The sequence below is a fragment of the Sus scrofa genome, chromosome 10 (assembly GCF_054392235.1).
Source record: "Sus scrofa isolate SSC_HxYL_T2T_F1_AM1 chromosome 10, Sscrofa_HxYL_maternal_Yorkshire_Landrace_v2.0, whole genome shotgun sequence".
In the NCBI taxonomy this organism is placed as follows: domain Eukaryota; kingdom Metazoa; phylum Chordata; class Mammalia; order Artiodactyla; family Suidae; genus Sus; species Sus scrofa.
The window spans coordinates 20,590,160-20,616,620 of NC_139392.1; the positions used below are offsets into that span (position 1 = coordinate 20,590,160).

The 26,461-nt window shown below is 48.0% G+C and overlaps 1 protein-coding gene across 2 annotated transcripts in view; it reads left to right on the forward strand.

The window, feature by feature from the left end:
- Positions 1-26,461, forward strand: part of KIF26B (kinesin family member 26B) — a 510,304-nt gene that overhangs the window by 223,890 nt on the left and 259,953 nt on the right. For both annotated transcript variants that reach the window (XR_014817492.1, XM_021064467.2), the window contains exon 4: positions 24,941-25,107. Coding sequence is in view for 1 of the 2 variants with exons in the window: in XM_021064467.2 (XP_020920126.2) it covers positions 24,941-25,107 (167 nt within the window). In the remaining variant the exon portion in view is untranslated. The remainder of the gene's footprint in view (positions 1-24,940; positions 25,108-26,461) is intronic.

Sequence of the window (26,461 nt, forward strand, 5' to 3'; positions counted from 1 at the left end):
CCCCAGCATTTATTGCTGGTAGACTTTTTGATGATGGCCATTCTGGCTGGTGTAAGGTGGCACCTCATAGTAGCTTTGATCTGCATTTCTCTAATAATGAGTGATGTTGAGCATCTTTTCATGAGGTTTATCACTTATCTATGGAACCTTAAAAAAAGAATCTAAATGAATGTATTTGCAGAACAGAAACAGACTCACAGACTTTGAAAAACTTGTGGTTACCAAAGGGGACAGGTGGCCGGGATAGAAATGGACTGGGGGTTGGGGGTTGGCATATGCACCCCGAGTTATATAGAATGATTGGCCAATGGGGACCTGCTGTATAGCACAGGGAACTCTACCTACTATCCTGTGATAATCTGTGGGAAAAGAATCTTCAGATTCTCTTTCAAGAGAATGGCTCTGTGTGTATACATGACTGAAATCACTTTGTCGAACAGCAGAAATTATTGCAATCTTGTAAATCAACTAGCCTTTGATAAAACAAAAAATTTAAAAAAATAAAGAGCACACACATTAAAAAAAAAAAACTGTAGTGTGAGGCATAGTCATGGGAATTGGAGTGTTTGGGACTGGACAGGAGAAGACAGAGGCGGACATGAAAGCATCTTCAAGTGCTTGAGATGTTATATCTTGGAGGAGTCAGTGATGCTTTTTCATTGCCGCTAAGGACAGAAAAAGAGCCAGGGCACAGACCATCCATTAATTGGTCTGCCTGCCGTCAAGGTGCTGATGAAGGAAGGTCCTCCACTCTCTGCTTCAAAGGAAGCAGTTCTGGGCTGACTGCAGCGCCGAACTTTCTAACCATCAGTTATCCAGTCATGGGATGTATTGCCTTGCAAAGGAGGGAGCTTCCTGTCTCAACTCTGGAGGACCCTCGGAAGGGGCAGAGTGCCCCACTAGCTTGAAAATGACCCCTGCATCAGGGGAGAGGGTGGGTTTGTTGACTCTAAAGTTTGGCCCTGCTCTGCTTCTATGTTTCTCTTTGACTTGGGGCGTTAAACTGAAGGGGTCGTTTGTGTCAAAGGAAGTCGGCTTTCAGGGGGTGGGGAGAAGGAAAGCAGTAAAAATGCCTTCAGGAACCAGTTTCTTGTTCTGTGACTCAGGTGGTCCCCACAGGTACTTTGCACCTTGATAATTCTGGCTGTTGGTGGCGGCAGGGTTGGCAGTTGAGTTCCAGGGAGCCTGTGGTTATCGCCTTACTGGGCTTCTTATCAGCTTTCAGAGGCGCTGTGAGGATGACTCTAGCCATTGGCAGACTCCTCCTGTATCTCTCCCCATGGAAATGAGACTGCGAGGACACCTGGGCTCAAATGGGACTCAGTGGAGCACCCATATTCCCTCTAAGGAGAAGTCACTATGGAATAGGGACTCAAGCTTCTAGCTGGAGCCAAGGGTGGGTTGAGGGCGGGATCCAGGCATCTCTTAGCATCTTCCACAGTCAAGTCCCGAAGCTCGCTGTGGGAATTAGGCAGAGAGGACCCAGGACTGCCCCCTCGTAAACTCCTACAAGAAAAGTTCGGCTCAGAAGAATTCTTTTCCCACCATGTATACTCACTCTTTGAAGAATTCTACATTTTTCGGAAATCATTTTTTTAAATTTATTTTTTCATGATAGCTGATTTATAATGTTCTGTCCATTTCTGCTGTACAGCAAAGTGACCCAATTATACATATATGCACATTCTTTTTTCTCACATTATCCTCCAACATGTTCCATCACAAGTGACTGGATATAGTTCCCTGTGCTATACAGCAGGACCTCATTGCTCATCCACTCCAAATGCAATCATTTGCGTCTACTAATCCCAGTCTTCCAATCCACCTCCTCCCTTCCCCTCCCCCGGGCAAAACACGAGTCCATCCTCAATGTCCATGATCTTTCTGTTTTGTAGTTAGATCAGTTGTGCCTTATTTTAGACCCTACATATAGGTGACATCATATGGTCTGTCTTTCTCTTTTTGACTTGCGTCACTCAGCATGAGAGTCTCTAGTTCCACCCATGTTGCTGTAAACAGCATTATGTTGTCCTCTTTTATGGCTCAGTAGTATCCCATTGTATATATGTACCACATCTTCTTAATCCATTCATATGTCAATGGACATTTAGGTGGTTTAAAATTCAGCTCAGAAGAATTCTTTTCCCACCGTGTATGTACTCTTCAACGAATTATACTTTTTATTGGAAATCATTTTTAACTTACAGAAAATTTGCAAAAAATAAAAAGAGTGCAGGAGTTGCTGGCATGGCTCGGGAGAAACAAATCTGAGGAGCATCCATAAGGATACAGGTTGGTCTATAGAATGGACCTACTCCTATTCTGTAGAAAATGCCAGTGGGAGGGAGAGGGGATCAGGAACTTGGAGTGTGCATTTTATGCGTGGTTGACTTTATTTGATTTATTATTTATTTTATTTTATTATTTATTTTATGTATTTTTGGGTCTTTTTGCCTTTTCTCGGACTGCTCCTGCGGCATACGGAGGTTCCCAGGCTAGGGGTCTAATCGGAGCTGTAGCCACCGGCCTACGCCAGAGCCACAGCAACGCAGGATCCGAGCCGCGTCTGCAACCTACACCACAGCTCACGGCAATGCCAGATCCTCAACCCACTGAACGAGGCCAGGGATCGAACCTGCCACCTCATGGTTCCTAGTCAGATTCGTTAACCACTGCGCCATGATGGGAACTCCCCAATTTTTAAAATTTTTTTAACGCAGTGCATTTTATTATGTTCCTAGTTGTACAACCATCATCACAATCCCGTCTTACAGCCTTTCCCTCCCAAACCCCGATTTGAAACCCGCAAAAACAGACCAGAGACGTGGAGATCATCCTCAAACGCCGCTGTCAATCTGACTTACTGCCGAGAAGGTCTCTCCTTCATCCAGGAGGAGGGAAAGAGGTCCTTGTGAGATTCTTTGTTTTATCTTGAGACAGCACACTCCTATGAATCGGGGAACAGAAAAAAAAATACCTTTGCCTTTGCTCAGAGCTCTCGTTTCAGCACATTCGTGAATTTTATGAGTCGACAGCAGCCGACTTGGGATAATTAAGCATCTCTATGCAGGCAGTGCTTTGGTGAGCTCAGCAAAGGGTTTGTTCAGCAATTCTGGTCTCTGCTCTCCAGAACAGCTCGTCCAACATGCATCGGAACGCATTATTAAATATAATAACACATCCCGTAAAAACTCTGCCTAACACTTGCAAGACACAACACAGACTTGGAGTTACTGAAGGGATTTTTTTTTTTTTTTTTAATGGCAGCTTTAACCAGAGAGAAACTGAGTCATTTGCCAAAACTTACTTTTAAAAAACATCAGAGCTACACAACCAACTCTTTGGGTTAATCTCTCAATTTGAAAATGACCTAGATGAATATCTGTGGTGATAGCTACTCTAAGAAACAGAGGGGTGGTGGAAGAACCATAGAAAATAGCATTTTTTTTAAAGGCTCCAGGAATCTGGTACATAGCTTCCCTGAGGAAAAAAAGTTAAATGGAAGAAAATTTAGCTTCTCATTTTCCAAGTCGCATTTATATGCAGAAGAGATGTCACTTCGGTTTGTAATTAAGAGACTTCGGGAGCTCTGAAGGCTGATAGAGGGTCCAGTTGGTAACTCTTCCTTCCTTCCTTCCTTCCTTCCTTCTTTCCTTCCTTCCTTCCTTTCTTTCTTTCGGCCACACTTGCCATATGGAAGTTCCCAGGCTAGGGGTAGAGTCGGAGCTACAGCTGAAGCCTACGCCACAGCCACAGCCACAGGGGATCTGAGCCACATCTGTAACAGCTTATAGCAATGTTGGATCCTTAACCCACCGAACGAGGCACCGAGCGAGGCCAGGGATTGAACCCATATCCTCATGGATACAAGTCAGTTTCTTACCCTGCTGAGCCACAATAGGAACGCTGTGCTAACACTTTCTCTTTCTAGCTTACTTCTGATAACTATTGACACATACACTTTTTTTTTTTTTTTTTTTTTTTTGGCAGTCCTAGATATTTCTCCTTTTCACCTGGCTTACTTTACCTTTGCCTGTTTTCCTGTCAGTTATAGACAGGAAAAGATTGGACTTTTAAATGACATGTAGTTTTAGTATTTTCTGAATTTATAAGACAATAGATTCACAATTATAATCTCAGAGAGGTGTGCCCACGGGGTACAAAAGCAATCACATAAATAATGAAATTTCCTTGAAATTAACTTTCCTGGGCCAGTCGAGGTTTCTTTTGACCCTTGCGGTCCAGCAAGGTCGCCGTCAGTCATGTGTAGCTTTTGAGTTTTTGAGATGTAGCTGGTATGAGTTGAATTGTACAGTGAGTAAAATACTCATTCAATTTCCGAGACTTAGGACAAGAAAAAAACAATGTAAAATATCTTATTAGTAAGATTTTTTTAGATTGATTGCAGGTTAAAATGACAATATTGTGGCTACATTGGGCTACAAAAACTATATTATTTAAATTAATTTCACCTGTTCCTTTTTACGGTCTTAATGTGACTACTAGGAAATTTTAAATGACATATGTGACCTGCATTTGTGGCTTCTGTTATATGCTATTAGACAGTGTAGATCTGGAATGAAAGAATATATAAGTGCCACCCCACCCCACCCCCTTCCAAGTCATTCAGAATAGTCGAGACCGCATTACTGAAGGAAGAGTTAAAATATCCAGTGATCCAGTTTGGGGGGGAGGGTGGGGTGGGGGTTAGGTTCGGATTTCATTACAGCTTCTTTAGTTCAATCTGTCGTAAACCTGCTCTTCAGTATCCTAGTTGGGAAGAGAAATCTTTTTGTTTGCTTGAAATTTCTAAGAACACCCTGAACTCCTTTCAGAAGCGATTTATTTTTCAGGGAGTTCCTGTCATGGCTCAGCAGAAACAAATCCGACTATATCCATGAGAATGTGGGTTCGATCCCTGGCCTAGCTCAGTGGGTTAAGGATCCGGCATTGCCATGAGCTTCTGCGTAGGTTGCGGATTCGGCTTGGGTCTGGCGTTGCTGTGGCTGTGGTGTAGGCCAGCAGCTACAGCTCTGATTTGATCCCTAGCCTGGGAACTTCCATATGCCGCGGGTGTGGCCCTGAAAAGGAAAAAAAAAAAAAAGTGATTTCCTTTTGAAAGCTCTGTAAAAGGCTTCACATTTACTGAGATTGGAGGAATGATTAGTCCTGAGCCCTTAGGAGGCTAAAAAATGATGACAATTGTCCAGAAAGTCCTGAAAGGACCTTTCTGGTCTCATGGAGAGTCAGTCATCCGGGGAGTCCTAAGGGCCCTTAGAAGCCATAAAGAGTCATAGACTTCTGTGTTCACACCTTCCCTTCAGTAAACAAAAACACTGGGGAAGATAAAATATTTATTCCTAAGTGTCTCTAACTGAATTTATGGATATAACTTGCTGGATATTATTGCCTGTGTAAACCCATGTCGCTGTGCACGTAAAGCAGGATTTTATTAGTTCCTACATAAAATTTTTATGATAATGGCAAACAAAGGACCAATTTAGGTTCGCTGAGTTTGTTCTTATTACTCCAGCTTCGAATAGATAAGCAGCAGTGCAAATAGCATCAGTCAGATAGGACGAGAAGGTTGGGTCTCCCAGGACGGGGTCTCCAGGCCACAGATGCCTGGGGATGGCTGAGGCTGCACTGCCCCTGGGGGAGCCCCTGAAGGCCTGGCCGGTAAAGGGGCAAAGTGGCGGGGGGTGGGGGTGGGGGTGGGGCTGCCATTGGCTTTCAAGCCTGTTGTTGAGCAGTTAGCCTCCCCATTGGTAGCTGTGGGGTATTCAAATGCAGTTTTGAAAAGGCCTGCATAACTGCTATTGAAAGAACTCCCACTTACTGTATTTCAGCTGGAGACTTACGGAGCAACAAGTTCAAGTGGCTCATTGTGGGTCGTCTCCCACTCTGGGATTTAAACAAAGCACACACGGAACAAAGCGCTTTTAAACAGGGTACCTTCATCTGAGGGCCGCCTGTCTGTGGCCTGGCAGGCCCGCTGGACAGAGAGGGGCCTACGCCTCTTTTTCCCAACACGGCCTTTTCATGTTTGACCCTTGGAGGTGGCAGATGAACCCCGTGGTGACCTGGATTGGAGGGACGTTTTTCTAGAATTTAAAGATAAAGCACCTTTCATAAATACTGCCTTTTCCCTCCCCATGACCAGTCAAAAACTGATAGTAAGTCTGTAATCTACAAGCAAACGTGATTCATGAACCAACATTCAGGAAACAGGATTTGACACATATGCATGTGTTTGGGAGCCAATAGCAAGAAAAAGAATTTTTTTTTTCTTTTTAGGGCCACACCGGTGGCATATGGATGTTCCCCTGCTAGGCGTCAAATCTGAGCTGCAGCTGCAGGCCTACACCACAGCCACAGCAATGCCAGATCCTTAGCCCACTGAGGCCAGGGATTGAACTCTCATCTTCACAGACACTATGTCGGGTTCATAACCCTCTGAGCCACAACAGAACTCCATTTTTTTTTTTTTCCCCACTTTTGGATGCCCCAGGATATATGGAGTTCCCAGGCCAGGGATCAGATCCAAGCTGCAACTGAGGCAATGCTGGATCCTTTAACCCCCTGAGTGAGGCCAGGAATCAAACCTGCGCCCTCATGGATACCATGTGGGGTTCTTAACTGGCTGAGCCACAGCAGGCACTCCATGAGAAAAGCTTTTAGTTGCATGAGGCTGAAAAATGAATGTTATGTGATTGTCATAGATGCATAGCACTCAAGACTATCTAAGAAATCAGCTGAGAAAGTGGTACACGTTAGGTTCACTGTGGGCTCTGGTCTGTCTAGGACATTAATGAAGTGGCGGTTTTGTAATCAGAGGGCTGCAGAGGTTTAGACTCTACATAGTAGAAGCATACACACACCAAACCCGCATACCTGGGAAAGTTTTTCTCCAGGCGTCCGGGATGTCTCTCGCTCTCAGGAGATCTATGCTGGGGCCGTTCTGGAGACCTGGCTACTCTGATTGCTTTTCAAGGTGGCTATGGAGCAAGCAGCACCCCTAACTTCCTGCAGCCCCACTCCTGGGATGTGTCCCTTTTAGGACCAATCTAAGTTGAGGTTCTTTTTTTTTTTTTTTGAAGGGCTGCACCTAGCGCACCTATGGAAGTTTCCAGGCTAGGGGTCCAATCGGAGCTACAGCTGCTGGTCTACACCACAGCCACAGCCCTGCCAGATCTGAGCCATGGCTGCGACCTACACCATTAGCTCATGCAACACCGAATCCTTAACCCACTGAGCTTGGCCAGGGATCGAACCTACCTCCTCATGGCTACTGGTTGTGTTCGTTACCGCTGAGCCACAACAAGAACTCCTAATTTGAGGTTCTCTGTTCTATGTATTTCCTCCGTGGACAGGTTTCCTGATTCCCCAACATGTCTTTGTGTATGTCATACACGATTTTTTTTCTTAGCATTCTTTCCCCCAGAGGAGTAGTTTTCATTCTTTTTCAAAGACACTGCTGCACAGAATTGCTCTGTGTGTGTGTGTGCACATGTATATGTGCTTGTTTACTTTGGCTTCATCTTAGGCTCTGGGGGGAAAAAAATCAATCTACTCAATCTTGAGCTAACTCTAAAATGCCTGCATGCTGTTTGGCTCATGCCAACTTTGTAGGAACATGCTGGTGGCAAGCCCTGTAGCAAGTCAAATAGCAGAGTCTCCAGTACTTACTCCAAGCGGGTGGTTCAGGGTTGTACAGGTAGCCCAAGGACAAGATTTATTTCCTGCCGACATGGAACTGACCTTCCGAAATGGGTATGTCACTGGCCGTGCTTCTAAGCGGTGACTACAACCTCCACGCAGCCTCGGTTTGTACTGAAAAAAACATCATAGTTCGGGGCCACCCGCTTCTTTCGGTGATGGCCCTGCTCTGGATCTGAGAACCCGGTCTGTCTGTACGGTTGCCCCACTCGTGGAAGCCCCGTGGACATCATCCTTCCCCTGTGTGAGGGGTCCAGCCAAGGTTCAGTGGGTCGAGGAAAGATGACAAACCGACTTGGCTGGGATGGTGATAGTTTGTTGCTTTCTCTCCAGAGGGTGTTAGGAGAAGGATTCCATTCGAGGGGAATTGTTAATACAGTGTAGTCTTTTAACTCGGGATTGGATGAATAGCTTTTCAAGTGTGTATGGAAGATAAGAATCCCAAAAGATCGGCTCTGTTTTAAATAGCGGACCCCAGGGACTCAGGGTTTGTAACAAAAGGGCAGCTATGGGAGAGATGAACTGTGTGTGAAGAAAGCCCGCTGGCTGGGATCCCAGAGGTGTCGGGGTCTGCCAGTCTTGCTGGCTCTGGGATGGTAGCTAGGGGAATCTAATTTGATAGGCCCACGATAAGTCTGTTGCTATTGACTTTGCCAGGCCTGACCCGTATTATAAAGTTCTAACCACTGGAAGGTATAGCTGAGCTTTGGGAACAGCCGTAGCACGCACAACAGAATAGAAAACCAACATCTTAAATGTACAGGGGAGAAATTTGAGCAGAACCACCAAGGGCAGAAATTAGGACACTGGATGGAATGTTGGAGCTGAAAGAGAAAAAGTAGGTATTTATTGAGGGAAGACATGGGAGATTATACAACTTAATCACAGAGAAAGTCTTTGTCTCTTTGCTGATGATGCTAAAAGCAAAGAGGTGCTGGAGTTCCCCTTGTGGCTCAGCGGTAACAAACCCGACTAGTGTCCATGAGGACGCAGGTTCAATCCCTGGGCCGGCTCAGTGGGTTAAGGATCTGGCAGTGCCATGAGCTGTGGTGTGGGTTGAAGATAGGGTTTGGATCCCGTGTTGCTGTGGCTGTGGTGTAGACCGGCAGCTGCAGCTCCAATTCAACCCCTAGCCTGGGACCTTCGACCTGCCGCAGGTGTGGCCCTAAAAAGACAAAAAAAAAATAAATAAATAAGTAAACGAATAAAGGCAGAGAGGTGCTGAGAAAATCATATGGAGAAATCTGACAACAGCAAGGTTGATTTCAGAATTTCATTTTATAACACAGGAGGCCCGGGATTTTTAAATAGCCCTCGATTTGAGAATTCAGGGTTAGGGATGTAAGAGATTCCCAAACATTATTCAACTTGGAAAGCATTCTCAGTGTTATTTTTACCAGTGAACTACACAATGGACACACGCATCTGTAAATACATGCATTGGGTTAAGCATCCCAAGCCCCTGGGTGAACTGGTTTGGAAAACCATCAAATGCAGTTTGTTCTGGGTCTGGTGATGGGATTAGAATCTGTCCTGACTGGGATTAACGACCCAGAGTTTCCCAGGAAGCAGCCCTGCTGAGCTGTTCTCAGAATTCTGGACGGGTAGGAATGAGACAACAGCGGAAATTAGCAGCCTTCTAGAGTGAGCGGTGCGAAGCTCGGGAAGGGAGACTTGCTAGACCTCATCCCAGGATTATTTTAGGTCAGCCCACAAACGTTTGCCTACTCCCGAGCAGCTTTTCAATGAAGGGCTTTGAAGCATTGGTTTAGAGTCTTAAGCTGTTTTTATTTGAGGAGAAGGATGCTGGGGAGCATTTTTGGTTCCTATTCCTTACGGCAGATCCCTGAGGTTGGAGGCCACGTGAAGGTCCCACAGCCGGCTCTTTGGCTAGAATGAAGCCCCCGGCTTTTTGCTGAACCACAGGCCCGGACTCACTCTCTCTGTATTTCAGGGATCTGCGGTCATTTTAGAGTTCTGCCGCCCTATGGTTCGTTTTTGGATGTGCAGGTAAATAAGTGCTGCCCTTGACTGGCTGTGCCACGCACCAGGTGTGTGCTTTTGGACAACTCCCTGCACCCATCCAGGCCGCGGGCTCTTCATTTTTACTCGTCAGTGTTGGCCCAGACCCTCCCTGAGGACCGCTCCAGCTCCCCTGAAATATTCTTGTGAAAATTGCTAGTGGAGGATTTGGCGTTTTTGCCGTTGGTTAAGAGGATGTGAGGTCAGTTCAAAGTTGGATGCTCGCGGGAGTTCCCATCATGACTCAGTGGTTAATGAACCCAACTAGCATGCATGAGGACGCGGGTTTGATCCCTGCCCTGGCTCAGTGGGTTAAGGATCCGGCGTTGCCATGAGCTGTGGTGTAGGTTGCGGATTCGGCTCGGATCCCGTGTTGCTGTGGCTGTGGTGTAGGCTGGTGGCTACAGCTCCGATTGGACCCCTAGCCTGGGAATCTCCACATGCTGTGGGGATGGCCCTAAAAAGACCAAAAAAAAAAAAAAAAAAAAAAAAAAAAAAAAAAAGGTGGACTCTTGAAAACCTGGGCATCTCTCTGGAACCAACAGTTGACCCTACGACAAAATCGATCCCTTGTTTCCCACTGAGGGTTTGGTACAACGCTGGGAAGAGTTTCTGTTTTGTTGTCATTGACATATGTATATATTTTTGCATGAAGCCCACACAGATGCTGAATTAGGGACACGCTTCAAGATGAGACAGAAACATTTCTAAACGTCCCTGCTTTATGTGCGATTACAACTGGAGGGCCCACAAAGCACTTGCAGCTGTGTTATCTCATTTCATCCCAGACTCAGGAGTTCCTGTTCCTGGGAAATGAGGGCAAAGAGAGGGGAGGCGACTTGCTGCGAGTCCCTCACGTTGTCATCCTCCAAGCCGGGCCCAGAGCTGGTGCCTCTCATTCAGCGTAATGTTTACCAAGGGCCCGATGCCCGGCACTGCCTTTCGCAGGCACTGGGATTATGCCGGCAGTTCCGCTTGGGCCAGCCTGTCTCCAGCGTGGGCATCTCTCCTTTGCGGTTGTGGTTTGAGCTGACCGAGGCAGAGCAGGATGAACCTTGTCACCTAGAGACAGCCTCACTGGGGGCAGCTTCCTTGAAGGGCTGCAAACCTGTTCCCTGGTGCTGGGGGCGCTGCGGTCCCGTGTCCTCAGGGCTCCCAGGTCACAGTTCCAGCAGTTGCACATCCCAGCCTTTCTCCCTTCTTCCATCCCAGCATCCTGAGGGCATGTGCGTTCACGTGTGTCTGTGCGCGTACGTGCGTGCGTGTGCGTGTGCGTACAAGCCTTTGTGTGTTAGGTGCCTAACAGCGTCCTCTCGGTTTGGCCCAGAACGCGAGGTTGCTTTTGCATTTAGTGAACTGGCTGTTCTGCAGAACTAGGTGGGTCATTTATAGCAGAGCGCTGCCACCAGGTCCCTCTTGACTTTTTCGCACAAGAACTCCAGGAAAATAGGAGGAAGTGAGGTGCCTGCAAGGAATGTGCAATTTAAATTCCAGGCTATTTATTTATTTATTTATTTTGCTTTTTACAGCTGTACCCATGGCATAGGGAGGTTCCCAGGCCAAGGGTCGCTTGGGAGCTGCAGCTGCCGGCCTACACCACAGCCACAGCTACACCAGATCCAAGCCACATCTGTGACCTACACCACAGCTCATGGCAACGCCGGATCCTTAACCCACCGAACAGGGCCAGGGATCGAACCCACATCCTCATGGATACTAGCCAGATTCCTAACCTGCTGAGGAGTCACAGTGAGAACTCCAATTCCAGGCCATTTCAAGTCCTGGTTTTTTTGAAAGTTTTCCAAGTATTAGCCAGCACTTAGGCGAAGAACAGGGCTGTTCCCGGCAAGGGGCTGCTTCCCACGGCTGCTCGACGACACCCTCTACAGACAAAGCCCTGTCAGCATGGACGGGAGGGTTAGCACCTGTATTAGAAGTACACGCGGCACCAGTTCTGTAACCTCATGTTCCGTTTCTTCATCTAATTATGTTTTCCCTTGGAAACATAACTCATAAACCACGCCCTCTGCAAAAATGAGCATGTATTCAGGTATTCAAAACTGCCAAGACCTTTCCCTCAGACGTTAGAACCGTACTTTTTATTGTAAAAAAGGGCAAGAGAATGGCTCAGTTTGGTGGGATGGGTCTTTAAGCTTCTTACCTCATCCATTCTGTCTTAAAGCACCTCAGGGTTCTGCATGTACCTGACTTGTCTGATTCTTTTTTTTTTTTTTTGTCTTTTTAGGGCTGCACCCAAGGCATATGGAGGTTCCCAGGCTAGGGGTCAAATCAGAGCTGCAGCTGCCAGCCTACACCACAGCCACAGTAACATAGGATCTGAGCCGTGTCTGCAACCTACACCACAGCTCATGGCAGCACTGGATCTTCAACCCACTGAGCAAGGCCAGGGATCGAACCCACCACCTCATGGTTCCTAGTCGGATTCGTTAACCACTGCGCCACCAGGGGAACTCCCTCTCTCTTCTTTCTTTGTCTCTGTCCCTTTGTCTCTTTGTTTTCTGTTGGCCTTTACTTTGTCACATTCCAGTCATCGGTCTCACCACTATATCATGTGAAGTCCATGCTGAGAAACCTTAGTTTTATTGAATAAAGCTTGAATAAAGCTTTATGTGACCTGTTCAAACATTTTTAAAACCAGGTGAAAGTCTCCCTCAAAAAACAAATAAAATTCAGCCACCCTCCCCCAACTAAATTAAGTTTGTTTTTATTTGCATGTGTTTGTACATTCACCTAGTAGCTGATGTGTGTCTTAGATACTCGTCCGTTTCCAGACCCTGTGCTGTGCTGGTCAGAAGGAAGTGGGTGAGACCTGGTCCCTGACCTCACAAGGATTGCCATCTAGGTGGGAAGAGAGACAGTGACAGGTGGTTACAAAACAAAACAAATGCTCTGACAGAAGGGCAGGTGTGGGGACCATCTGAAGGGGTGGCCCTGGCGGTTCTAGGTGGGGAAGGGGGTACAGGGCCTGCTTCCTGAGGCTCTTGGTTGAGTGTTCAGGATGGGGGATCGATGCAAACTTCCTCCAATAAAAGAGCAGCTGCAGGAATTCCTGTTGTGGCTCAGTGGGTTAAGAACCCGACTAGTATCCATGAGGACGCAGATTCAATCCCTGGCTTCGCTCAGTGGGCTAAGGATCTGGCGTTGCCACAAGCTGCACTGTAGGTCTGGCATCGCTATGGCTGTGGCTGTGGCTGGCAGCTGCAGCCCAGTTCAGCCCCTAGGCTGGGAGTGGAAACTTCCATATGCCGCAAGGGCAGCCCTCAAAAAAAAAAGAAAAAAGCTGCCCAGGTGATCCTATACATGAAATAAAGCGGTTCGTTCTTCCAGGTCTTAGGAGTCAACCTAAGAGTTGTCTCCAGCCTGACCCTGATGCCTGCGTTTGGTTGACAAGGGCTGTGATTTCCTCTCGCCCGCTCCACTGGGTCCGAGTTTGCTTAGTTGCACATTGAAAGTCAAATCAGTTACATCAAGATGCAGACCATTGGATTTTACTTTCAGTGGATCATAAAAAATCACGGAACGCGGAATAGAGCAAGCCTGTGTGCCTGCTGAGAAATGACTCCAATGATCCTTTGCTCTGTTCCTCACCAGTGCTTTGGCTGTTAACACATTTCCTGAATGGGGCGGCCGTCCTGTAGAGCTGTCAGTTCTCTGGATGATGGGACCAGAGCAAGATGAACTCCAGGAGGGAAAGAAAGCAAACCCAGTGGCCGTACCTGCTCCGGGGTTTTTCTGTGTGGCAGAGTTGAAGCTATTATTTGCTGACAGTTGTGGGGTGGGTGTCAGGATTAACTATGGCAACACAGATATAAAGCTCTTAGAGCAGAACCCGGCTCGTGGTTCAAAAATGGTACCAATGAGTTCCTGTTGTGGTGCAGTGGTTAATGAATCCGACTAGGAACCGTGAAGTTGTGGGTTCGATCCCTGGCCTTGCTCAGTGGGTTAAGGATCCGGCGTTGCTGTGAGCTATGGGGTGGGTCGCAGGGGCGGCTCAGATCCTGTGTTGCTGTGGCTGTGGTGTACGCCAGCAGCTACAGCTCCGATTGGACCCCTAGACTGGGAACTTCCATATGCTGAGAGTGTGGCCCTAGAAAAAGACAAAAAGACAAAAAAAAAAAAAAAATGTATGGAGTATGACTAAGCTCTCTGAGGACACCTGATTGTCACTCCACAGTGTTCTCTCAGGCTGAAGCCAATCTCATCATGTCACTGGACTCCTGGTATCATTCTGTGTCTTGGAATATGTCACCAAACCACCCCACAGAATGTAATTGAGGATTCCATTAAATTATGAAGACTAGTGTAAATTACATCGTCCAACCGATTGTTCCCTGCTTTTCTGTATCTATACATAGAAACACTCTAAGCTGGAGAGTAAGACTTTATCATTTGTTCTAAGTAGTCTTTAAAAGCATGTTCTCTGCCTTGATCCGCGCATCGGGGAACTAAGACATTTGCGGGAAGATTGGAAATGCCCCTGGCCTTTTGCTGAATCCTGCATCTCAGGCTTCTCTAAAGCCTTTGGGTGGCCCTGCCCCTTTACCTTCTAGCAACACAAAGAATAAAAGAGAGCAGTCCTCCTGTGCTGAGGGGGCCAGATTTAAGCCCTGATAACAAGGGCTATCAGGAGACCCCAGCAGCCTCTTCTGTTTACTGAGGCGCATCACACAGGGCGGGGGACGGGGCGGAACCGGGACCAAGGGGAGGAAAAGCAGCCCCGGCAGAGCTCCTGCGTGTGGATGTCTCTTTTGCAAGAGGTCACGGAGTCAAATGCCGTGGATGGATAATTTTATGGCCCCTAATAAAATTTATAGCCACAGCAAGCTAAGATAATAAGGGTAATCAAACATCCAGCCCTGGTTCATAAGATCCCATCCTGGCCCCTTGGTGCGGCCCGGGGGAGGGGTGGCTGGATGGCGCGGGGAGGGGTTTATCTCTCTGACTCAAGGCCAGCCGAGCATCTAGAGGGGATCTGTGCCCCTGTGGGTGGTGAGGACTGGCCAGGCCCTGGACTAGCTTCACGGTAGATGGCACCGCCCGTTACAGGAAAATTAACACTTGGTGTAAATGCCTAAAAATCAGCAGTGAGCGTGGAAGAGGATCCCAGCCAACCCAGCTCTGGAACTGCATTCATGGAAAGAATGTTTACCGACCACCTCGGGGGGTGACTTTGCAGGCGTGAGGGAAGATGAGGAAGGAGGGCCCAAGTGGACAAAAATCAACCGAGGCTTAATCCAGGGCCTGGGTTCCTTGAGGTTATTCTTCAGCATCCCTCCCCCCAACCCTCTCTCCTGCTCACCCATTTCCTCCCTCCTGTTCCTTCCTCCTTGAGGGCTCAGGCAGACCCCGCCTCCCGCAGGCAGACCCCGCCTCCCAAGGCAGACCCCGCCTCCCACAGGCAGACCCCGCCCCTCTTGGAGGCAGACCCCGCCTCCTGCAGACCGAGGCACAGGCTGATGGGATTCTGTCCCTGAGACCACGCTGCAGACTCATCCTCAGAGTTCCTGGTGGTCGTGGCCCCCTTCTCTGACCCTATAGGCCTTGACACCCAGAGTCCTCATGACACCCTCTAAAATGACAGCAGGTGCAGGCCTCCTGGGACAAGCGGAAGGGAATTAACCCTTTGCCGGCGTGGTTTGGTTTTGTTCCTTTTTGGTTTTTATTTTGGTCACATACACATAAGGTAAAATTTCCCGTTTGAAGTTTCTGGAAAGAGACTATTGGGTTCCTTAGATGAGTCTCGTACATCTCACCACCTCTGCTCTGTTCTTGGAGAGAGGCCTGTGCACCAGAACAATTTCTAAGCCTTGAGCTACTTATGCAAGCAATTCTAGAACATTCAGGAAATACTTTGGGCCTCTACTTACATGCTGGGCATTGCATTAGGAGCTCAGAACTTTCAGGTACACTCAGATAACTGAGTTTGACCCTGTGTTGCACAACCATTACCACCATCCTCCTCCAGAACTTTGTCATCTTCCCAAACTGAAACTCTGTGCCCATTAAGCAGTTAACTCCGCACTGCCTCTTCCCCCGGCCTCTGGCCACCACCACCATTCTCCTTTCCGTCTTCATGGATTTACTCCAGGTGCCTCAGATAAGTGGAATCATACATTATTTGTCCTTTTGTTTAGGCTTTTCAAATTATTTATCTATTTATTTATTGTCTGCGCCCATGGCATGGGAAAGTTCTTGGGCCTGGGCTCAAGCCCAAGCCATGAGCAGTGACAATGCAGAATCCCAACCACTAGGCCACCAGGGAACTAATTGCATGTGTTTTTTTGTTTGTTTGTTTTTTGGGGGGGGTGCCTTTTTTTTTTTTTTTTTTTTCTTTTTAGGGCCACACCTGTGGCATATGGAAGTTCCCAGGCCAGGGGTTGAAATGCAGCTACACCTGCCGGCCTACGCCATAGCCACAGCAATGCAGGATCTGAGCCACGTCTGCAACCTACACCACAGCTCATGGCAGCGCCTGATCCTTAACCCACTGAGTGAGGCCAGGGATCAAACCAGCATCCTCATGGATACTAGTTGGATTCGTTTCTGCTGCGCCACAACAGGAACGCAGGTTTTTTTCTTTTTTAAATAAAATCGCTTTAAATGAGATGAGGGGAAAATCCATATTATTGTCTTAATTTTCAGTAGATTTTTTTTCAAGCCAAAAGAGCCAACTGTAGTTAACTTGCTGCAATATCTGGTGAGAATTCTAAGCAAAAACATGTCTTATGAGGAGTGCCCATTGTGGCTCAGCCGGTTAAGAACCCAACTAGTATCCTTGAGGATGTGGGTTCAATCCCTGGCCTTGCTCAGTGGGTTAAGGATCTGGCATTGCCTCAAGCTGCAGTGTAGGTCACAGATGTGGTTCAGATCCTGCATTGCTGTGGCTGTGGTGTAGGTCGGCAAGTGTAGCTCCATTTCACCCCCTGGCCTGGGAATTTCCACATACTGCGAAAGTGGCCCTAAAAAGAAAAAAAACAACTTGTCTTAGAATGTTGGCTCTCCCCCCATTAAATATCCTGCTTAGGTAAGGATCCTGCTTACCTTGCACCCAAAAGGGGAGCCACCAATATGTCGCTTGAGTGTCACTTGAGTCCTGGGTGGGTCTGGCTTCCAGGAGAAGGACAGACAGGCAGGGTGAGATGAGAGGTGAAGTGGGATCGACTTTGCTGGAACCTCAGGAGCAGAAAGCACTACGGAAAAAGTGCACGGTGGCACCGTGGGCTGCCCACCCCCACCTGCAGGGACACACCGAAGAGAAGTGAAGCTCCTTCTGGCTTCAGAGCCATCCCAGTGCTTCCCTCTGGTTTCTCTGCCTGCTGGGGCCATGTGAACATAACTCATAAAATGAAGCATTTGGTCCCCGGAAGGAGTGACATGTGCCCATAGCTGTCAGCAAGACTCCGCTGTGCTGCCCTGTTCCTGGGTCACAGAGGGCAGCTCCTCCCCTGGGGGAGCCTGCTGGGACCATGGGGGGGGGGTGGCGCCGGGGAGGGGGCCCTCTGGAGATGCTGTTAGGATTGGCCCCAGAAGTGAGTCACGTGGTGAGGGACAGTCCTGCAGTGAAGGGAAGACTGGATACAGAAAAGAAGGCAAAACTCCCCCCTCTCCCCACTCTCTGACACGAGGAAAAACTAGAAAGTTAATGTGGGCGCATTGCACTGCAGCCTGATGAGTGGAGGAAGATGCCGTTCCATGGACCCCCATCAGCTGCCCGTGTCCTGTGGCTGAAATGGGGGGTCTGTGTGATGGGCCGTAGTTGCTTATCTTTGATTTGCGGATGCGTTTTTTGCTCTTGTCCCGTCCCGATTTGTGTCTCCCATTTCTATTTCACAGGGGCTTTTGGAACGCATGTTCTAATTCCTTAGGACTGCAGCAGCTGACAGCATAGACTACACCAGGGGTGAACATTAGCTGTCTCCAGGCTTTTTCAGGACAACTGGGAGTTGGTTTGTGCTAACACACATCGAAAACATTTATTGAGCATCCCTATTTGCAAAAGCATAAAAACAGCAAGGAATGGTGCTAGTAATAAGTAACAAGAGGAGTTCCCATTGTGGCTCAGCAGTAATGAAACTGACTGGTATCCATGAGGATGAGAGTTCGATCCCCGGCCCTGCTCTGTGGGTTAGGGATCTGGCATTGCCGTGAGCTGTGGTGTAGGTCCCAGACATGGCTCAGATCCTGTGTTGCTGTGGCTGTGACATAGACTGGCAGCTGCATCTCTGATTTTTTTTTTTTTTTGTCTTTTTGCCATTTCTTGGGCCACTTCCGCGGCATATGGAGGTTCCCAGGCTAGGGGTTGAATTGGGGCTGTAGCCACCGGCCTACGCCAGAGCCACAGCAACGCAAGATCCGAGCTGCGTCTGCAACCTACACCACAGCTCAGGGCAACGCCAGATCGTTAACCCACTGAGCAAGGGCAGGGATCGAACCCGCAACCTCATGGTTCCTAGTTGGATTCGTTAACCACTGCGCCACGACGGGAACACCTGCATCTCTGATTTGACCCCTAGCCTGAGATCTTCCATGTGATGTGTGTGCGTCCCTAAAACAACAACAAAAACAAGGAAGGAGTTGTCCCCCAGTTTGCCTAAGAGAAAATGCTGTTCCTAAAAAAATATTTTAATTGTGGTTGGTTTACATTGTTCTGTCAATTTCTGCTGTACAGTAAAGTGACCCAGTCTGACATCTAGACACACTATTTTTCTCATACTATCTGTCATCATGTTTCATCACAAGGGATTGGACATAGCTCCCTGTGCTGAGCAGCAGCACCTCATTGCTCATCCATTCTAAATGTAACAGTTTGTATCTACTCGTCCCAAACTCCCCATCCCAAACTCCCTGTCCATCCCACTCCCTCCGCCTCTCCCTCTGCAAGCCCAAGTCTGCTCTCCATGTCTGAGTCTGTTTAGAAAATGCTTTCTATGTTATTTTCTGGAATTTGGGGTCATAATATCATTAGATGTAAAGACTGAGTCGAATGCATTTGCCGTCCAGAGATGCTGTTTAACACAGGAAATGGATACTGTTGGTGTCAAGTCCAAGGGAGGCAGCTTTCTGGATCAGTAATGCCATTTGAGATGACCCTTCATGCTGACACCCTCTGGGAGATCTCGGAGTCCTTCCCGTCAGTGGGGAAATTAAAGGTCCATGGCTTATAGATTGTGGTCGGTGATGGGAAAACACCCTTGGGTGATAACAGCCAAACATCTTTCGGTGCTGTGGTCAGGATCGTAACTGAATTTAAGCCTCGAGATTTCTTTGTGGGCAAGTACATTGCTCCTCATGCTGAGGTTTCCCTGCAAAAACTGTAAGACATGAGTCTTGCCTGAGATGAGAATGTAGCGAGCAAGCAGCTTGATCAGTGAGGTCTGTGAGCAGCAGCTCTAGGTGCAGACAAACGGTGGGGGGGGGGCTTGGACGCGCACTGAAGACCCCACGTGGACAATCACACGCATGTGCACACACAGGCACCCCCTCCCCGTGCCTGGCTCCTTTGCTGCTGTCCCGTGTTTCATTGCTCACCACCCTGAGAGATGTCATGTGATGTTTTGAACATCACAGATACTGTTGCTCTAGTGAAATGGTCCCGTGTAACTGAGCTGGAGAGCTGACAGCAGGTTTTAATCAGAACTCAACCAAACAAAAGCCTGTGGTGAAAATCTAGTCGTCGTCCCAACCGCCTCCCCCGGCCCCCCGCCCAAAGTTAGTGCTTAAGACCCCCTGACACGTTTTCAGCGGCTGTTTCTAGACTGTGACATACACACATCATCAAGATAACGAATCCTTTCCCCCAGAACTTGATGTCTTTCAAATGTGTTAGATGAAGAGATTGGAGTTTGTGAATTTCAATGTTCCCAGGAAGAGTCTTGCAGCTTTCACAGGGGCGTGAGAGAAAAAATTAATTCAGAGCCGTCTGGAACGCAGAGGTAAAGCGGGGTTCTCTGAAGAGAAGGCTCTTGATTGCACACTGTGCAATGAAGCTAAAGTTCCGGGCCTCCTGCTGTTTGAGCTTTTTTCTCTTACCGTGGGTTTTGGGGAGGGGACCACAAGAGCCACTGCAAGGGGACAGTTAGACAGAGGGGTTGGACTGAGGGTGGAAGGCAGAAAGAAAATGTCTCAGAATCACATAAATCGGGGTCCAGTCTTGGCTCCTCCAAGCTCGATGCTCTCCCCTGGAGCCCCAGCTTTCTGACCACTGGTCTCTTAGAATCCAGTTCCTACAGGACCACAGTGAGGGCAGATCCACTACGGCTCAGGCTTCAACCCCATCTCGCATGCCTATGCCGCCTGCCTGGTCTGGGAGCTAGAGGTGGGGGCTGTTGTGGGGTTGGAGAATGGTTGGGGTCCTGGGTTGGGGGATTAGGGCTCATCTCCTCGCCCTTTGGCGAAGCCAAGGCTTCCTGGTAGATTTTTATAGAACAGAGCCTTCATTATAGCTCACAGCAAAAAAAAAAAAAAAAAAAGGAAAAAAAAGAAAGTCTCTCGAGAGACTTGCTTTTGAAGGCAGGGGGCACCACTGGTAGGAAAGGCCACTGCCCGGGAATAAAACTGAGTGAGCGCTGCTGAGTAAGTAGGCGGGGGATGGGGTAGGCAATGCAGGGTCAGGGGGTAGGTGGTAGGTGTTACTTTTGTCGCCAGAATGACCATGGAAGGAAAGCTTCTCACATCCAGCCATCGGGGGCTGTAGTGTCTGCCCCATGTGGCTCCTGAGAGCCAGCTCTGGCTTGGGAAGCTGAGGGCTGGAGCAATTCCCGGTGAGGTGAATTCATTGCTGTTGGCGTGGCGGGGGCTGCAGCCAGGGGGCCCCCCTGGGGGCGCGTTCCTTCAGCCACATGTTGGGGGGTGACCCGGGATCCCCTCCAGCCTCTGTCTGTGGCTGCTCAGCCTGGACAAAGGTGGGGAAGTACAACCCCTTTCCTCCTTCCCATTCCTGGAGGACCTCTTTGACTTACGGATGTGCCTAAAAACACATTCTGGAGACTCCCCTTTACCAAATCACGGGGCCCTTTCTGCATACACACCACCTGCGAGTTGGAGAGGGAGCGAGATCACGTGTCTTTGGCCGACTGCAGGTTTTTCTGTCTAGCGTTCTTTCTCATCTCTTGAGGTCAGTGGTTAAGTAAAATTTGCTCCCTGTAATCGTGCAAGTCTATTAGGTACCCAGGTTACATAGTACCCCTCAGTAATGAGGTGCGATCTTATCATCATTTTCTTTATTTATTTAGTCTTTTTAGGACCATACCTATGGCTTATGGAGGTTCCCAGGCTAGGGTTTGAATTGGAGCTGCAGCTGCCGACCTACACCACAGCCACAGCAACTCACGATCTGGGCTGCGTCTGCGACCTACCCCACAGCTCACAGCAACGCTGGATCCCGAACCCACTGAGCGAGGCCAGGGATCAAACCTACATCCTCATGGATACCAGGCGGGTTCCTTATTGCTGAGCCACAACAGGAACTCCCTAATAATTAAAAAAATAAATAAATAAAGAATGGAGTCCAAGTCCTGCTTTTCCATCTGAAACTTCCCTATTTAATGGCTGAAAGGCTTGGACAAATCACCTAACTCCTCTGAGCCTCTGTTTTCTCATCTGCGAAATGGGAACAATAGCGTGTTTGCCCAACTTAATGTCGATTGTTTCACATGAGGCTTGTAAGGGGAAGAAGAGGTGTGAGAGCAACTTTCTTCTGTTAATGACGATAGCACTATCCTAGATAGGGACCAGCCTTCTCTGCTGTATGGCCAGTTCAGTGACAAGCTGTCATGGTCTCAGAGAGCCACAGAAAGAATTTGGATGGGAAGGGTTCTTTAATAGCTGAATGTCATCCTGGAGACAATTTGTTTCCTTTATTGTGGAACAATTCAGTTACGACCTATGTGTAGTTTGAAGCATTGAGGAAGATAGAATCCTTGGTAACAAGCACGATAAGAAAAGCTCCATCAAAACCCATCACTCTGAAGCCTACACCCCAGTATGTGTAGGAAAAAAATCATAGCTTATCTGATAAGGGGGCTATCTCTCTCTCTCTCAGAATAGTCTGGAATGGATATGATTTTAATTTTTCAATTAAAGCAGCCATGGCTACACATATTCAGAGCAAGCCTAGTTCCACTCTTTTTCAGCGTCATAAAGATTTGGGTCAACAGAGATAACAGAGAGAAGTTGATTAAGCCAGCTATTTGGTGGATTACCTTTGTAAAAGATATTGACAGCAGTGAGCTAGTGAATTGTACACAACTATCAAGGGAAAAAAGAAGTAAACATTGCAGGTACAGGGACTGTAAGAAATGTTGGCACATATGCCCGCCACAGTGCCTGGCATGTACTGAGTACCCAGTAGGTGACTGTCAATGTGAATAAATGAGCAAATGAATTCCTGGTCTAAAAAAGAGGCCCTCTTGAGTCCTGAACTAGCACAGAGTGGAGCCCAAACGCTACACTTTGGTGGTGTTATATCCCAATGGTCAAATGAAATAGAAACACAAGGATTTTTCTTTTCTTTCTTTTCTTTTCTTTTCTTTTTTTTTCCTGCTTAGGGCCACACCTGTGCCATATGGAAGTTCCCAGGCTAGGGGTCAAATTGGAGGTGTAGTTGCTGGCCTATGACTCAGCCACAGCAATACCAGCGCCTTAACCCACTGAGCAGTGCCAGGGATCGAACCCACATCCTCATGGATACTAGTCAGACTCGTCACCCCTGAGCCACAATAGGAACTCCAAAGAAGATGATCTTGACACCCCTTCTAGCTCAAAACCTTCTGCAATTCTAATTTCTAAAAACAACCTCTTACTAAGTAATTGTACTTAGAGGTTAGAGAATTGAGTGTCGCAGGTCCACTCATCTCTGGTCTTTAAGAGTTGGGGATCCAAGCTTGTTTGACATAAGATAGGCAATAGCTCGCTTTTAAGGAGGCCAGTGCACTGAAATTCATTTGCTAGGTGACACTGTTGAAAGCCACGTGCTCATGGGATTGTCACATCCATCTTGGGCCAGATTCAGGAATCGGGAATCACCCAGAAATCTGTGCCTCTGTGGTGGGCATCTTGCTGTTGGCCACACATCCTGGTGGCTTCTTCGTGGGTTTGCCCGGCACCTGCCAGGACTATTCAGAAGAATTGCCCTCCCTTCCCTCCAAACTTGAGATAAGAATGACAGTAATGCAAAGGAAGAAACACACCCATCTAGAACATGAGATGGTGCAGAGTTCCCATAGGGGTGCAATGGTAATGAACCTGACGGGTAACCATGAGGATGAGGGTTTGATCCCTGGCCTCGCTCAGCAGGTTGGGAATCCGGTGTGGCCGTGAGCTGTGGTGTAGGTCACAGGCGTAGCTCAAATCTGGTGTTGCTGTGGCTGTGGTGTAGGCTAGTGGCTGCAGCTCTGATTTGACCCCTAGCCAGGGAACTTCCATATGGCATGAGTGCAGCCCTAAAAAAAAAAAAAAAAAAAAAAAAAAAAAAACTGGCTTTTTTCAGATGTCTTTGTGTGTTAAAATCAGTGTGTGTCTCTTAGATCTTGATGAAATGGTGCTGTGGATTTGGGGGTTTTGTTTTTGGACACTGCCCAGGAGGGCGTCATGGACCACACTGGTGCATCATCAGTGTCATTTCATGGTGACAGCTGCATGCATGGCCATGGCCGGGTCCCCGCTATGTCAGTTACCCCCTCCAGGCTGCCTCCCACCTCAGGGAGAGTGGCAGCTGGTTGAGGGGAGCTCCCACCCCCCCGGGCAGCAGAGGAAGCCCCAGGAGAGGTGACACGGGCCCTCTGCCTGGGCATCAGCTCCTGCCAGTGAGGGAAAGTCCTCCAGGCCCCTGACTGCTTTTGCTGCCTCCTCTCGGGTTTCTTGAATGTGGGTTGAGTTTCCTTATAATGCGTTGAATGAATGAGAATAAGAAAGTGTGTGTTGGCAGAATTACAGCAGAATAATGCCAGGACTTTCCAAGTCAGCACATGAATTTAAGCAGAGCAGAGTTTCAAGTCCGTGGGGCTCAGAGCGATCGCTATTCTTCGAATAATGAAAAGTACAAATGTTTTATGTTCAAAGGTTAACAAATGGGCCTCTTTCCCTGGCCCTCTGGCTGCTCAAAGTGGGTGCTGCTCCTGATTGCACTTGTATTTTCTAGACAATTAGGAACATTTTCCACTCAGCATTTAAGAGGTTCGAGCTGGTGGGAGACACTTTTTTTTTTCTTCAAGCTAAAGTTTCCTTTAAAACAAAACAAAACAAAACAGTTTTTCCTTTCTACAAGTGGACGAAAATTTTAAAGTATCAGGCTTTCAAAATAGCGCACTTAGCCTTGTCTGCATAATTATTATATTTGTCATGGGATTAGCACGTTCCCAGACTGTGTTTCTACGCAAGTATCTAACGTTGCCCAGAATTGTGGTTCTTCACAGGGTATTATGTGGATTTAGGCAAAGTGGACCCAGCGCCATCCACTAGAACTTGTGTTATCAAGGCAGTTATTGCCGATAAAATGGAAGCCACTGATCTTAATGAGCCAGTAGGAAAATGAAAGCTGCTGAAACAGCCTAAACACCACAGATAAACAAAAAACACACAAGACAACAGCAAAACCCTTGGTAATTCATGGTGGGCTGAACCTATTTTCAGGAACTTCTCTGCATCATCATTTATTTGCTGCCTGCCTAGAGCAAACAACAATAATAACAAATAGTGTCTTGTCTAATTTCTTACATTCTTTCTTAGTGGCTTCACTTTTCCCTTCGTAAAATGACATCTATGCCACCTCATCTATTTGCCAGCACTTGGGGCCGTTTCTGGGAAGCAGCAGTTTGCTCTTCCGGGTCTGCTCGTGGGCTGCAAATAGTGGATAATAGCTTCTGCCTTCTTAATAGAGGGGAAGGCACAGACTTCATTTGAAACTTAGAATGTCAGGGGATCATTTTATTCCATTGTATTGAATGACAATAAGGAGGTATTCCGGCTCAAAGGCTGGGAGATGGCCTTAGAGAAGCCGCAGGCGTCACCTATACATACTGTGTGCATGTTGCATGTCATTGAAAGCACACGGGGGCATGTTCACAGCCAGCCTCACCACCCCCCATTCTCTGGCCCTGACCCCAGAGCAGAGATGCTGCAGGTGCTGGTCGGGAGATGCCCTGAGCCACAGGTAATGAGCATGGTCTCTTTTCCTTGCCAGATCTCCCAGCTGATGACAGAGCCTGGCCGGGAGGGCCTGACAGAGGCGGTGCTGAATCGCTACAATGCGGACAAGCCTTCAGCCTGCGGCGTCCCCACCTCGCAGGGCTCCGGCGTGGCTAGCGAGACCTCCGCGGGCACCTCCGTGGCCGCGTCCTTCTTTGCAAGGTAAGGTTCTCGGTTCTTGCAGGTGTGCCCACCTGTGTCGCGTCCCTGCAAGAAGAGTTTGGGGCTGGTCTTTGGCTTCATCTTTAAGACGGGGTTGCTCAGCCTCAGCCCCGCTGGCATCTTGCGCCAGGTAACCCAGTGCTTCCGGACCGGTCCTAAGCCTGTGGGGTGTTTAGCAGCATCCTTGGCCCCTACTCACTAGATCACTATGGCAACTCAAAACGTCTCCAGACGTTGCCAGTGTCGCCTGGGTTGAGGACCTCTGCTCTAAGACTATGGGGCTTTAAAGACGGTCTGCACCCCGGCAGGTGTTTCCAGAGTTATCGTCTCATTACAGAAAATGAACTGCTTACACATGAACTATTGGGAGTTCCCGTTGTGGCTCAGCAGGTTGGGAACCTGAATAATATCGCGGAGGATGTGGGATCGATCCCTGGTCTCGTTCAGTGGGTTACGGATCTGGCGTTGCTGGATCCATATGCCACATGTGCGGCCCTAAAAAGCAAAAAAAAAAAAAAAAGAACAATGACATAGATGACAGTTGTCTTCCTTCTTGACAGACTAGCTGGACCGTTTCATAATGATCCAGCTAATTTTAGAAACTTAAAAAAAATGAGAAATAAAAAAGAAAGGTATTTCAGCAATGTTTTCTGCCTACTTTTAGCAACACGGCAGAGACAGGGCAGGCGACAAAGGACAGCTGAGCGGGAGAGCATTTCAGGGACCGTCTGATTTGATCTGCTTATTTTATGAAGGAGGAAATGAGAGCCGGGAAAGTCAAACTGTGAGGGAGTTTATAGCAAAGCCAGAAATAAATAGGGACCAGATTCCTCCGGTTTTTCCTTTGTGACTCATGCTGTCCTTGATACTTGGAACTTCACGTTAGGAAACATTCTCTCCCTGAAGTCCGTGAGCTCCTGAATAAGCAGGATGATTAAATAGCATCAAACAGGAGATCAAACATCTCCTTGGTTGGGAGTTCCACCCGGCCTCAGTTGTCCTCATCTATAAAATGAGGAGAAATGCCTGCTCCCTGGGGCTGCTCTGAAGAGTAAGATGATTGTAATTTAGGAGTTCCTGTTATAGCTCAGTGGATAACGGACTCGACTAGTTTCCAGGAGGATGCGGGTTCAATACCTGGCCTTGCTCGGTGGGTTAGAGATCCGACGTTGCTGTGGCTGTGGTGCAGGGTGGCAGCTGTAGCTCCGATTCGACTCCTAGCCTGGGAACCTCCATATGCCGCGGGTGCGGCCCTAAAAAGACAAAACAAACAAACCAAGATGATTGTAAACTATAAATATGTGCTATACAAGCGGTTATTCACTATGGACCTGACAAGTATGCCAGGAAGCAG